This window comes from Marmota flaviventris, chromosome 5, assembly GCF_047511675.1.
Source record: "Marmota flaviventris isolate mMarFla1 chromosome 5, mMarFla1.hap1, whole genome shotgun sequence".
NCBI lineage: Eukaryota > Metazoa > Chordata > Mammalia > Rodentia > Sciuridae > Marmota > Marmota flaviventris.
Window position 1 is genome coordinate 69,285,613 of NC_092502.1, and position 15,075 is coordinate 69,300,687.

At 38.0% G+C, this 15,075-nt stretch overlaps 1 protein-coding gene across 2 annotated transcripts in view; it reads left to right on the forward strand.

Moving 5' to 3' along the window:
• The first annotated feature begins 252 nt into the window (after positions 1–252).
• Positions 253–15,075, forward strand: part of Diaph1 (diaphanous related formin 1) — a 94,179-nt gene continuing 79,356 nt past the window's right edge. Inside the window, exon 1 of one of the 2 annotated variants that reach the window (XM_027927920.2) lies at positions 253–485. In XM_027927920.2, coding sequence (XP_027783721.1) covers positions 369–485 — 117 coding nt within the window. In that variant the 5' untranslated portion in view covers positions 253–368. The remainder of the gene's footprint in view (positions 486–15,075) is intronic. The other variant, XM_027927919.2, reaches the window with a different exon arrangement.

The window sequence follows — 15,075 nt, forward strand, 5'->3', positions numbered from 1 at the left end:
CCAACCGCCAGAGGGCGGTGCTCCCAGTTGCAGGCGCCAGAGCTGCACCGCCCACTCGCTAACACCCCGCCCCCCCCACGTGGGTCCAAATGGTTAGGCCCGCCGGGCAGGTAGCGCGCTTCCGCGGCTTCCCTCACCCCCCTCCCTGCCCCCATTGGTAGGGGCTGCGGGTCCGGGCGGAAGTGGGGCAGGGGGGCGGGAGCGAGGCGTCACCGTTGTATATTCATGAGGCGCGCGCAGCTCGGCATGCTAATGAGGCGGGGCGCGGCGGCCGGCTGAGGAGCTGCTGGGCGGCGGCGGCGACTGGCGTGGAGCAGCCGGGCGGGAGCGGCGTAGGTACAGGGTCACTGGTGAGCGCGAATCAGGACATGGAGCCGTCCGGCGGGCCCCTGGGGCCCGGACGCGGGACCCGGGACAAGAAGAAGGGCCGGAGCCCGGATGAGCTGCCTGCGACGGGCGGCGACGGCGGCAAATCCAAGAAATTCGTGAGTGTCCCTCCCACCCAGGTCCCTCAGCCCGGCCTGATAGCCGCCCTCTGGACTCCAGAGACCCCAGGGGCTCCGGTCGGTCGCCAGGGGTCCGCCCCCGCACCTCCTTTCCTCGTTCTGCTTGGTCCTTGGCTCCACAGCCTGGCATCCTCCCCCTCCGGGACTTTGGAAGCTCCGGCGCCCCACCTGGCTCTTGCCCCGGCAACCTCGGGGCTTCCCTTACTCCTCGGCCCTCACGCTCTCAGCCCCCAGCGGCTCCACTTTCTTTCGTCTGCCCCTAGAACCCAAACATACCTTCTCTTTTTGGTCCCCTCTCTGGGTCCATTTTCTCTTCTCGCCCTTACCCCCTTTTTTGGTGTTATCTTATTTCCTTCTCCTAAAGGTCACTTCCTTTCCCATGATTGATCCCGTTCACCTGCTAACTTTCGTCCCATCTCGTCCCCCTCAGGGCCTTCAGCCCGGTGTCACCTGATAATCCTTCCCCTCAAGAATGTTACCTGACTTGGGCCCTACCTCTCCTCCTTCCTTGGACATTTGTCCTTGCGATTACAGGAATGAGTTCCTGCCCAGGTCGTGTGGTCATTGGGGCATGACGATAATTGGCTTTCCAGTATTTCTCTATTCAGAGAACCTGTCTCTGCCCTGTTGCTTATCACTTTTCACGGGGTTAGAACTTCTCAGGATTATGCCCTTCTTAACCCAGAATGGTGATAAACCTCCCCCGCGGGGAGGAAATTAGATTTCAAGCCCAAGAAGTTTGTGAGTAATCGAATTGCTGCTTTTTATACATTTCCTATGATAACCATCTCCTCAACTCCTCTTCTGTCACGTTTTGTGCCCCAAGGCTACTGCCATCCCATTTCCTAACTGTAGTGTAGCTTTCCTCAGGTGTCAATTACTTCCAATCTGAGTCTGAGGGAATATTGCTATTCATGTAGCCCTATCATTATTTTATTACCTTTGTCCATCCTAAATTCTAATTTCTTACTGCCTCCTCCAGGGAGCTACTTGTCTGTTTTTTTACTATGAAAGCTTTGAAAGATACTGAACATTGTCCAAGAGAGGGAGTCTAGATATTAATCATTTGCTAGTTATTTACTTAGTCTTTTCTTCCAGGTACTTAATGCCCCAACCCTATTGTCTTTTTCTACCAACCAAAGGACTTATCATTTTTACCTCTTGCTTTCTCTTAGGCCCGCTCCCCCAGTATTCTAGTCCAACTTCACAAGTTTGGAAAGAAAACTAATAAAGTGATGGAAACAGGAAGAAAATGTTTTGTGACCTAGAGGGTTGGGATGCTGAGTGTACTAAACAAAATTAAAATAATGACTCATTTCTTCCCACCTATTTCTAGCAAGACCAGGTGCTCCTATACTATCCTTTACAGTGACCTCCAGGCTGTCAGTAACTGCTTGTTTTTATCTGGTGAATACCTTTCTTCCCAGAAATACAGGGTTAATAGTAAATGACACCTCCTTTCCCTTTGGTGACTAAAGCAAACTTTTCCCTATATTTTTTGGGGACAAGAATTGCTCCTCTAATTGGGGAGGGTTTTTTCGTAGAACTTAAGTTCTAGGGCCTATATTCCTTCTATTTTTGTATCTTTTTGTTTTTGTTTTGTTTCCATGGGTACTATTTGACCTTCTTCACCCAAATTTTAGCTATTTCTGTTGATTTGTAGTGACTTCCATGACTTGTTAGTTTCTCAAATCTTGTAGAATTTTGAATGTGCTTTTTGTTTTATCTGATACAAATGTGTTTCACAAATTTGTGAAGTCTACTTAAAGTGATGTTGTAAGGTGAGAAACCTGAGGAAACTCAGCTTCTTTTCACCTGTTTTTTTTGTATGTTCATGGACTGTGGCATATGCTGAGTGGATTTGGCTCGCAGTTGTTGATATTTGCTTTCAAGAGGGTGGAGCTGAACCAAGTTCTCTTTTTCCTTCTGAAGTGTTGCTCTTAACTCTTATCCTGCCATATTTTAAAAGCTAGGTATTACAGGTAGTAAGGAGAATTGCATTTGTAGATAGGGAATTGGAAGGTTTCCAGAAAAGTAGTGTAGCTTAACCCCTTAATTGCCAAATATAATGTATCTGATGGCATCAGTATATTCTCTCTTTCTTCATTGCTCTTTTTATGAGAACTCTGGAAATGAGAGATGAGGAGGAACATTGCAATCTACTTCTCCTTGTGTCTGTGTATGTATATGTGGGTGGGTGGAGTGGGTGAGATTGCCAGTGTGCTTTTGTTACCCAGGGATTAGTTTTCTTGAACTACAGGCTAAAACCAAACTCAAAGCTCTTTCGCCTACTTCACCTTTTCTAAAGTGTGTGTCCTCTGGAACTCTATTAAGAATGTACTTTAAAGACTGGGGGTGTAGCTCAGTGGCAGAGCACTTGACTAAAATGTGCATGGCCCTGGGTTTGATCCTTAATACCCCGCCCCACCAAAAAAAAAGTACTTGATAAAAGTGCATCATTTTGAACCAAGTGTGCTTGAATGTTATTTGCATTTAAGGGGTAGGAATCCCTTTAGTCGTTGCTACATACCTTTCTGGGCTCTAGGTTCTAAGTACAGATCAACTGATGAGAACACAGAGCTTACATACTCCTCTTTTGGTTCTTTCTAAGTCTCTTTTCTCCGGGACCATGAGCATATCCTTTTTTTTTTTTTTTATACTGGAGATTAAACTCGGGGGTGCTTAACCACTGGAGCCATATCCCCAGCCCTTTTTCTTAACATTTTATTTTAGATGTAGGGTCTCGCTGAGTTGCTTAGGGCCTCGCCAAGTTGCTGAAGATGGCTTTGAATTTGTGATCCTCCTACCTCAGCCTCCTGAGCTGCTGGGATTACAGGCTTGTGCATTACCATTCCTGGCAGCATATCCCTTCTTTAGTATTATATTAGTTTGTTTCAAAATTCGTTCAGGTAAAGGAAAATAAAAATTCTAAGTAAAGAGTGTTTTTGACTTTTTAGCACTGATGGATGGGTGTCAAATAGATTGATTACTGAATATATTTAAAAATAGTAAGTACAACCAAAATGTTAGAAGGCTGTAGAATATTCCTGCATTTAATAGAGTTCATCCTTTATAATTGAGAAATTGATAGATGCTTTTTATTTTTGATACTGGGAATTAAACCCAGGGACTACATCCCCAGCCTTTTTATTTTTTATTATGAGACAGGAGCTGGCTAAAGTTGCTGAGGGTCTCACTAAATTGCTGAGGCTGGCTTCAAACTTGCAATCCTCCTCCCTTAGCTTCTTGAATTGCTGGGATTACAGGCATGTGCTACCATGCCCAGCAAGAACTTGATAGATTCTAAGAGATAATATTGCTTCTTGATTCAACTAAGAGTATAACTTTGTAAAACATGAATTTAAGAATGGGAATTAGAGAGAATAGATAATATAAGAATCTTGTTTAATTTTGGATGCCTGTGTTGAATTATTACTTGGCAGTTTCACACTCTTCTGAAAGCAAAGTGATAAGTGTAGACCTATGGCCAAAGTGAGAGCAGTTAAAGGTGAAGGATGCTGGGCAGAATTTTAACAAGATAATAGAAAATGCAGAGAATGATGAAGTGGAATTGTCATGCAGATTCCTGTTCTTAAAACCTTTTATCCAGAAAGTGACAGAAAACCTAGAATAATGCAGAGAGCTTTGTACAAGTAATGTTTTTTGAAAGATGCTGAACACAGGAAAGAGTTAGTTTGGAAAGAGGGAAGCCTATGGGAATGTTACTGAGATGTTTGAGATGATAAAATGATAACCTTGAAAATTTCAGCTATTCCTCCTTCCTTGTCTTTTTCTTTAACTTTTTTTTTTTTTTTTTTTTTGGATACTGGAGATTGAACTCAGGAGCATTCAACTACTGAGCCACATCCTAGCCCTATTCTCTGTTTTGTATTTTATTTAGAGACAGGGTCTCACTGAGTTGCTTGGCACCTTGCCATTGCTGAGGCTGACTTTGAACTCCTGATCCTCCTGCCTTAGTTTCACAAGCTGCTGTGATTACAAATTTGTGCCACCATCCCCAGCTTCCTTCTGCCTTGTCTTTAAAGACAGTCCACACACAGGTCCACCTGGTATTGTTACATGTACTTTTTTTTTTTAGTTGTAGTTGGATACGATATCTTTATTTTATTTATTTATTTTTTATGTGGTGCTGAGGATCGAACCTGGGGCCTCGCACGTGCTAAGCAAGCTCTCTACCGCTGAGCCACATCCCAGCCCTACGTGTACTTTTCACAAAAGAAATGCTCTCTCACAGGATGTAAGACTGTCCTACAATTGAGAGAATAGGTAAATATTGGAGTATTTTTTTAAAAAGAACTGAAAGTTTGGTTTGGTAGTACATGTCTATAATCCTAATGACTTGGGAGACCCAGACAGGATTGCAATTTGTTTTTTAATATTTATTTTTTAGTTGTAGTTGGATACAATACTTTATTTATTTGTTTATATGCGGTGCTGATGATTGAACCCAGAACCTCACATGTGCTAAGCAAGTGCTCTATTGCTGAGCCCTCACCCCAGCCCCAGGATTGCAAATTTGAGGCTAACTGGGCAAATTAAGTAGACTGTGTCTCAAAATAAAATAAAATTGGATGGTAGCTCAGTGGTAGATTACTTGCCTTTCATATGTAAGGCCCTTTGTTCAAATTCCCAGTACCACAAAAACCAAACAAAATAGCTGAAAATTTTATGAAAATTTTTTGAAAATTTCTGCTAGTAGTGTGTGTTATAAAAGCTAAGAAAATAGTAATAAATGAGGAATGCTTTAACTTTGATGAGCATCTGGATCAGAATAGATAAATTTTATGTCCTGTATGATAAAATAACCTTTTATTATCCCTGAGGGCCCTCAGTGTTTTTTGTAAATAGATTGTTAAGTTATTCTTAGGGAATATTATATTCTTATAGGAATGTAGTAGAGGCCTAAAAGGTAAGATTTTATGCCACATATGAATTAGAGGAAAAGGTTGAAATCATGTTTATTAAAAACTACAAGGCATTATATTAGCAAGAAATACAAGACATTATAAAGAAATAGGGTTTTTATATGCATTTTATGTTTCAATAGCAGAAATCATTAATGACTACAAAAATCATTCCAATTTTGAAATGTACTTTGTATTACTTTGTGTGTGTGTGTGTGTTTTGAGCCTTCTATTTTCAATCATTTATGTTTGAAAACAGTAAGAAAGAATATACCTCTTGCCATCAGCAAAGTGGCATTGGGTATTTGCCCTTAGTTGGGGTGGGTTGAACCAAAACCACACACTCTCCTCTTCCCAGATGCCTGTCATCTCTCTCTGTTTTTATTCTTTGCCTCCTGATGTATGGGCTGGTTTAAGCACAACCAACCCCATGGAATCAGGGGCAGTCAGAAGCTGTTGACACTAAAATTTCTGAAGCTAAAATTGAAAAGTAAAGAATACACACACACACACACACACACATACACACACATATTGTGGGAGTACTGGGGGTTGAACCCAGGGGCTTTTTACCACTGAACTATATCTCCAGACCTTTTATTTTTTATTTTCAGGTGGGGTTTCACTAAGTTGCCCCAGGCTAGTCTTGAACTTGTGATCCTTCTGCCTCAGCCTCCCAAGTTTCTGGTGTGCAGTAGTATGCGTGGCAAAATAATTTTTTTTTTTTTAGTTGTAGATGGATACAATATTGTTATTTCATTTATTTATTTTTATGTGGTGCTAAGGATTGAATCCAGTACCTCACCTGTGTGAGGCAAGCCCTCTGCCACTGAGCCATAATCCCAGCCCACAAAAGAATATTTTAATCATTGAACATATTTAACTATATTTTCTTGTCTCAGTTGTTAAAATTAGCGAACCCTTCTTAAGAAATTAAAAAATTACTGAAGGAAAAGATGAATATTTAGGCTGATATTTTAATGCATTTTACCACTGATTGAAGGATAACTAGGTGAATCATTGTTCTCTCAACTTTGAGATTCTTTCTTCCACTCAGTTTTACAGTTATGAATGGAACCTTAAACTGTAGAATTGGAGGGGACCTTCATGTCATCAAACCCAAACAAACACCAATGTAGCACTTTTTGCATTTGTAGGTTGGAAATATCAAGGGGCTAAGATGTAGAAATCAGATAAATACATGGATGTAGAGAAGCAGAAAGTTTAGATTCTGTGTTTCTTTTAGTAAATTTTAGGATTGAAGAACAGCTGGTGTAGTAGGAAATGATTTTATAAGAGGAACAGGTACACTAAAAGCTTTGAGACTGAGGGAAAATTGAAGAAACCAGTTCTTTATTGCTTGGCTCTGTAACAATTAGGGAGAGTCAATTTTCCCTTTAAATATTGTTTAAATTCCTTTCCTTCAAAAGGCACAGAAGCCAGAGGCACAGTGGTGCATACCTGTAATCCTAGCAATTTAATGAGGCTGAGGCAGGAGGATTGCATTTTTGAGGCACCAACTTAATGAGTCCCTGTTTCAAAACTTAAAAATACAAAGGGCTGAAGATGTAGCTCAGTAGTAAAGCACATCTGGATTCAATCTGTAGTACTAGGGGAGGGAGAGACTTAAGAGGGATGGAACAGAGAAACAAAAGAAAATAAGCAAATGGAATTGAATTACAATAAAAACATGGGGGCTGGCACTTGCTTAGTATGTGCAGGCCTTGATTTTGAGCCCCCTCCCCAAAATAAGGCATACTTAGATGGAAAATTGAAAAATTCCATCCTTGGTAGTTATATAACTAGTCCTTAGGCAGTATTAGTCCTTTGGGCATTTTATTAGGGTAGCAAATACAGATAAGAATTTATGGTGTCCTGGATTATATATATTCTCATTCCTTTTTATTTCTGAGTAGTAATATTTTGTCATGGATTTATCATAGTTTATTTATTTACCTATTGATGGACATTTGGGGTTTTTTACAGTTTTTTTATACTTTCTTTTTTCTAATGAACATTCATGGGCAAGTTTTTGTTTGGACATGTCTTAATTTCATTTTGGTAAATATCAGTGAGTGAAATGACTGGTTCATATGTTAGATCTATGTTTAATTTTTTTAAGAAATTGCCAAATTGTTTTCCAGATAAGTTGTTTTTCTTTACATTTCCAGTAGCAATGTATAAGAGTTCCTTGCCAGCTCTTGTATGATCAGTTTTAAGTTTTAGCTATTCTAGTGGGTATGTGTTGGTATCTCTGTGACTTTAACTTGCAAGTCCCTAATGTTATTGAACATCTTTTCATGTCCGTATTTGTTCTTTGTATGTTTTTCTTGAAGACTCTATTCAAGATTTGTCCTCTAAATTTTTTTTTATTAAATACAGGTCTTTGGTATATATGTATATTTTGCAAATACATTTTATTACTCTTGTGGTCTTCCACTTCATTTTCTTAACAATATATTTTGAAAGCACGAAAATATTTCATTTTGTTGACATCTGATCTTTTTCATTTTTGCTTTTAATTTATTATTTCATATTCCAAAAAATCCACAGTCACTGAGATTTTTCTGTTTTCTTCTAGAGGTTTTATAATTTATTCCTTAAATTTACCTCTTTTCCACTGTTGAATTGTGAGTTATATTCTCTATGTTTGCTTTGGGGTGTAAAATTTTACCTATAGGCAAAACAACATTTCCAATACTTTTAGGATCTGGGACCTTTGGGATTCCATTTATCCTGGCTTGCTTTTTTTTTTTTTTTTTTTTTTGATTGATTGATTTATTTTGCATTACAATTCTTAATACACCATTATACAATAAATTATCATATCTCTGATTATAAGTTATGTTGACACCAAATTCACATCTTCATACATGTATTTCACCATCCATGCTATTCCCCTTCTCCCTCCCTTTCCCTCCCACCCCTGTTCCCTATCTAGAGGTAATCCCTTGCTCTCCCTCCCAACCCCATTATGAGTCACCCCCCTTATATCAGAGAAGACATTTTTTTAATATTACATAATAATAATCTTTTATTTTCCTATATTTATTGTGCTATAGGTTGTATAATATCAGTCTTCTGATGTATAAATAACTGAGTATTCAGCTTCTTTATATATAAAGAAGATTAATTCTGTGCTGGGGTTGTGGCTCAGTGGTAGAGCACTTGCATAGTATGTGTGAGGCACTAGGTTTAATTCTCAGTACCAAATGTAAATAAGTAAAAATAAAAGTTATTCAACAACTAAAAAAAAGATGATGATTAATTCTTTGCAGACTGGAAGGATAAGGAGTAACAATAACAACAGCAGTTGTTAAAAGCACGTTTATTGCATGCTTATCATATTTCTAGTATTGTGCTAAAGAGCTTTAGATTTGGTATTTTATAAATCTCTACATTGACCTCATAAAATAGATATTATTATCATTTTCATTTTATAGGTGGTTAAACTAGTATTTAATGAGATCAAGTAACCTGCTTGAGGATGTAGAATTAGTGACAGAGCTAGAATTCAAACTAGGTCTAGCTATTAAAAAATCCATATATTACTGGGTGCGGTGTCTCATGCGTGTAATTCCAGCAGCTCAGGAGGTTGAAGCAGGAGGATTGCAAGTTTAAAGCCAGCCTCGGCAATTTAAGGAGGCCCTCTCTAAATAAAATATAAAAAAGGGCTGGGGATGTGGTTCATTGGTTGATTGCCCCTGGGTTCAGTCCCCAGTACCAAAAATCCTATATTGTGCCAGTTTGGTGGCACATGCCTATAATCCCAGAAACTCAGAAAGCTGGTGCAGGATTGTAAGTTGGAGGCCAGCCTGGGCAAATTAGCAAGACCCGTCTCAAACTACAAAATTAAAAGGGTGGGGATGTAGCTCAGTGGTAAAGGGCCCTGGGTTCAATCCCCACTACAGAAAACAAAACAAAATCCCAAGTTTATGCACTACATTGTAGTGACAGTTGACATGTGTCCTCTTTTTGTGCCTGTAATATAAAAAAGAATATTCACTGCTAGAAATTTCTTAGAAAATTTTGGTGCTGTTCCTTTTGAGTCCTTGGTTATCTATAGACTCCTAAAACTATAGAGTTCAGTTGGTGGGAAAGGAGTACTAGGTTTAAATGTACAAAGTGCATTGGCTAAATGCCTAAGTGCTTTTCATATTTAGTAATTTAGACTTTGAAGCTAGTAGAAGATCTTAATTAAACCTTTCTTAAGCATTAAAAAGTAGCTGTTACAGTACATGCAAAACCTATCTTAACCCTAGTTCAGGAATTATTACGCAGTTATAAGAATTATTATTTTTTAAATGTAGTCTTATCTCCTTTGTAAGTAGAACAACTTCAGCAGCATCACTTTTTAGGAGTTTTATTGCTAAGGTTGTCACTATAGTTAGTCCCTTTATATTTTTTTATTTGGCATTTGGTATTCTTAAAGATATCTCTTTTATTTTTTATTTTATTAGTTGTAGGTGGACATAATATCCTTTATTTATTTATTTTTATGCGGTGATGAGGATCGAACACAGTGCCTCACATGTGCTAGGCAAGTGCTCCACCACTGAGTTACAACCCCAGCCCTTAAAGAAAAGAGGCCCTGAAACTTGACTGTAAGAATTGCAAATGATTAGTAACTTCAGGGTCTCTTCTGAGTCTGGAAACAGCTGAAGTTTGTTCCTTAGACTTGGCAATTACTTGCCTGTGGTTAATAATTAAGGCACTACCACAGAAATCTAAGTACCTGAAACTAGAATTTTCTGTATGACTAGTAGTGAGGAAGAAAGAAGAGAGGTTTTTGTTTGTTTGTTTGCCTGCCTGATCTACCCTGGATCCAAAGGCTAATCAAGAAGTCATGTGGTTATTGCATCAGGTTCTTTTTAAGAAATCGTAATCTCAGCCCTCTTTATACCAGTAAGTTCTAAGAGAACTGGGTGTGGTGGTATGCTCTATAATCCCAGCTACTCAGGAGGTTGAGAGAGGAGGATCATTTGAGCCCCATGAGTTCTAAAACCAGCCTAGGCAACAGAGACCCTGTTTAAAAAAAAAAAAAAAAAATCCAGAAAGCTGTGAGAATAGACTTTAAATGCTGAAGAAATTCAGAGAAGTGAGGAAGTTTTTTGGAAATATTATTGAGTTAAAAGAAGACCTGAAATTCAGAATCTTAGAATGTTAGAGGTATAAAGAATCCGAATATTTGTTTCCTTTCCATCCATCTCTCTTTTTTTGTGTGCATATGGTACTGGGGATTGAATGCTCAGGTGCTTCTATTACTGAGTTACACCCCCAGCTCTTTTATATTTTTTATTTTGAGACAAGTTTTTGCTAAGGTGTCAAGGCTGACTTCAAATTTACAACTCTTTTGCCTCCTCCTCTCTGGTATATAGTGGTACATGCTTCATGTACCACTAAACCTGGCAAGAAACCTAAAATTATTTAATTTAACCTGTTTATAGATTAAGAAATGTTAGGGGGCTGGAGTTGTGGCTCAGTGTAGAGTGCTTGCCTAGCACTCATGGGCATTGGGTTTGTTTCTCAGCACCACATAAAAATAAAATAAAGATATGATGTTCACTTAAAACTAAAAAATAAATTTAAAAAATATTTAAAAAAAAAAAGAAATGTTAGGGCTGGGGTTGTGGCTCAGTGGCATAGCACTTGCCTCGAACATGTCAGGCACTGAGTTCAATCCTCAGCACCACATGAAAATAATAAAATAAAGATATTGTGTCCATGTATAACTAAAAAAAATGTTTAGAAGAAGAAGAAGAAGAAATGTAAGCCTCCAAAGTGATCTGTTCAAATTTATAGCTAGACTAGAACTAAACTCTTTATCTCCCACTCTCTGTGCAGTATTCTTTCCATATATTACTGCTTAGTTGTGACTTTGCTACTAATTAACCTTATATGAACTCTGGGCAAGTCACTTTTGTTTTCCTTTTTTTGTAAAATTAGAGATTATCATGAATCTTCTCCAAGGCCTGAGCTAATACCCCAATTCTATGAATGACCCAAATATAATTGTTTGAAGTTTCAGATAGCTTAATAGAAGTTGGGGGATATGATCCGCAGAGTAGAGAGAGAAGGCTTTTGTGAGGTGAGGTAGGGAAAAGTGTGAACTGAAACTGAGTTTTGAATGTTTGGTGGTACTGAAGAGGAATGGCCTGATTACAGCAATCATAAGGATTAATGGGACTTCAAGAGATTATTGTATCCCGGGCAAGGGGTTTTAGGTTCCCTTTCTATAAAATCCTGTAGAAAAAAGGACAGAAAACTAGCACTTTGTAGCTTGTAATGCATATTGATATCAGTGTTGGGACATGTGATGTGTGATGGTCACAGTAAGTAAACCAGGATTATCTAAGAACATGAATAGATTAGTGTTAATGTCAGTGTTCTAGCAAATCATTTCTGCTACCAAGACATGGAGTTAAGCTTGTTTGATTTCCAGTCTTTATGAATTTTGATACATTTATCTTTTCAGATTTTTAGAGAGCTAGATTGTAAAAATATCAAAGATATAAAACCAAATTGTGGTCACAGGTGGGTAAGTGGTAGAAACAATCTGAGCCTGTCTTTGGTCCTTATTTTTTCTTCTAAACATTTCTCCAATACAGTGTAGTTTAGCTTTTGGTTGCATGCTTATTTAAGAAGACTTTTTTGGTGGGCAGGGAGGTACTGGGAATGGAACTCAGAGGTGTTCTACCACTGAGCTACATCCCCAGAGTTTTAAAAAATTTTTTATTTCATTTTTTAAATTTTAAGGTAAAGTCTTGCTAAATTGCCCAGGCTATCCTTAAATTTATAATCCTTGTGCCTTAGCTGCCTCATTAACTGCGATTACAGGTGTGTGCTCTCATGCTTGGCTTCTTTAGACATTTCTGAATAAAAAATATATATATTTATATCTTGTTTGGGGGCCTTACCTCCTTCTAGCTTATAAGGTTCTTGAGAGCAATGGTAGTGTTTAGCTTATGTCAGCAGTATTCATTTGTGTACTTTAGTTTCACTGTTAGCCTTAGGAATCTTGAGATTATTTTCAGGGCTCTTCATTTACGTGGTCTAATTTAGGGGATTGACAGTCTTGAAAATATCAGTCCCCTCTAACCAAGGTAACTATGGGGCAGAGAGAATTAGTATTATTACTACCCTGACCATAAAAGATCTTTGTGAGAAAAAATTATTATTCATGTCTAGAGATAGTATGTTAGTTTTGACTTAATGAAGTTAAATTAAATTTCTTAATGAAGAAACAAGTCTGTAGGATTAAAAATCTCTGCATTATTTTATATAGTGCAAGGCTGCCAACTTTTACTATTATAAACAGGACAGTATTTGACCTAGTGCTCTAGAGATTATTAACATACATTTAAAGTGCGTAATCACTAAATCTCCATGTTATTTGAATATATTAGTATTGTAATCTTTCATGGGCATAGAAAGATTTACATAAAATATTAAATAAAGAAGAGAAGAATGAATCTCAAGTCCTCAGGATATGTGTGAATCTCCACAAAAAAATGGTGGTGGTAGCTGGTGCACTATTTTTTTTCCTTAAACCCACACACCCTCTAAGCCGTAGCATTCCCTCAACTCTTGAATTTGGCCATTGAGGCAGATGGTTTTAGATTATTCTAAAATTATTTTATCTTCATGCAGCTTATAGAAATATTTTAAATTTTGTTAATGTTTTTGAAAGATATATGTGTCAAGGTTGCCCAGGCATAGAGGTCTCTAGTGATTTCTTGATTCTTGTATTTTAAAAAGATGGGAGTTGGTCTTAGCTGGCAGCTCATTGCATCTGCCAGGGCTTGTTCGTTACTTACTTGTAGGCCCGTGGGTGACGTCTGTTTCCTGTGATTGAAACCACAAGAAGAAGTGGTGAAAAGCCACTGCAGGATATGTATTATCAGGCAAGCAGTAGGCACTAGTTCTGCCCTCAAAAAGAGCAGAAGTAACTAAGTACAGTCTTTAAGGGGTCTGAAGAGCCCCTGGAAATGATCTGATCCAACCTCCTTACAAAGGCCTAGCGGTATTAAGAGGTATTGCATTGCTCAGAGTTGAGCTAGGTTTTAGACTCCACTATTTAATATTCTGCCCTACATTGCATTGTTACTCCTAAATTTTGTAACTCTGTCCTGTTAGAGTATTTCTTAAAAGAAGTACTACTGGAAAAGAGTAAATACTGGTGGGAATTTGAGTATAGGAATTAGATGATGTTTTGCTTTTAGATGATTTTTTTGTGTTTTTATATGAAAAGATGCACTACATTTCCCTTTTACTTTTTTTGTGGTATTGAACTTGGGGTGCTTTACCACTGAGCTACATTCTCAGCCCTTTATTATTATTATTATTATTGTTGTTATTATTTTTGATACTAGGATTTGAACTCAGGGGCACTTAACCACTGAGCTACATCTCCAGCTTTCTTTCTTTATATTTTTAAAACAGGATTTTCACTAAGTTGCTTAGGGCCTTGCCAAATTTCTGAGGCTGGCTTTGAACTTAGGCTCCTCCTGCCTCAGTCTCCTGAGCTGCTGGGATTTCAGGCATGTGCCACTACACCTGGCCTCTTTTATTTTTTTATTGTGAGATGGGGCCTTGCTAAGTTGCTGAGGCTAGCTTTGAACTTGTGATCCTTTTGTTTCAACTTCTCAGGTCACTGGGATTACAGGAGTATGCCATTGTGCCTAGTCATACATATATTTTCAAAAAAATATTTAAGAACTCCAAATTTCTGTTTCTCATTTTTATTTCACATAGTATTTGAATATTCTGGTCATTATTTTACAATTGCTATTATAGGTTACACTTGTCTTCTGCTTTTAGTGTCATAAACACTTTCCACTTTTCTAAACTGAAAATTTCTATTTTTATTTGAAATGGAATTGTATATTGTATCATAAAATGATACCTTTTTTAAAAAAAGAAAATGTTAAAATATATAAAAACAATCTATCTCTCTATCTCTCTCTTCCCCCAGAAATTGGAGTTAGTTTAAATAGAACCCAAAAAACCAAACTTGATACCTGGAGCCTAAGTACTATGGTATGAAATTCTGTATGTGTTTGTGTTAGAATATTACACTTCAACATAGTATGATTACTGGAAGCATTAGAAGGATAAGATGTTAACTGTGGCTTATATTTCTGATGAAGAGGAGTAATGAAATTTTATTTCATCTATGTACTCTACCTCCTCTCTCCCCACTAAGATGTTCTCATAATAAAATCTTTTCCTGGATTTGTACAAGGCCAGAAAATATTTACTGTAATTTCATAAGATCAGTTCTGGCTTTTTGAGTAGCAATATACTACTATGTTGCTTTATCAGTTAAGGTGTTATCAGTAGGCTATGATTATTCCTAGGTATCAGGAATGGTGTGTGGATAGGAAATAAAGAGGCAAAAGCATCATTTAGAAATGAAAGGAGTTTGGAAATGGAATTTAATACAGACTACCCTTATACTTGTTGCCTGCTTGTAGAAGTGATAGCAACTACAGAAACTTCCTGTCTGCTAAGCTTTGGGTGTGTCACACACGTGCCCACCCATGAGGAAGAATAGATGTCCTGCTACTCACATCATAACATGGGAGGAGAAGACAGTTGCTACGGTGATTGGGAAACAGCATTCCTGAGTCACTGACTGTTTC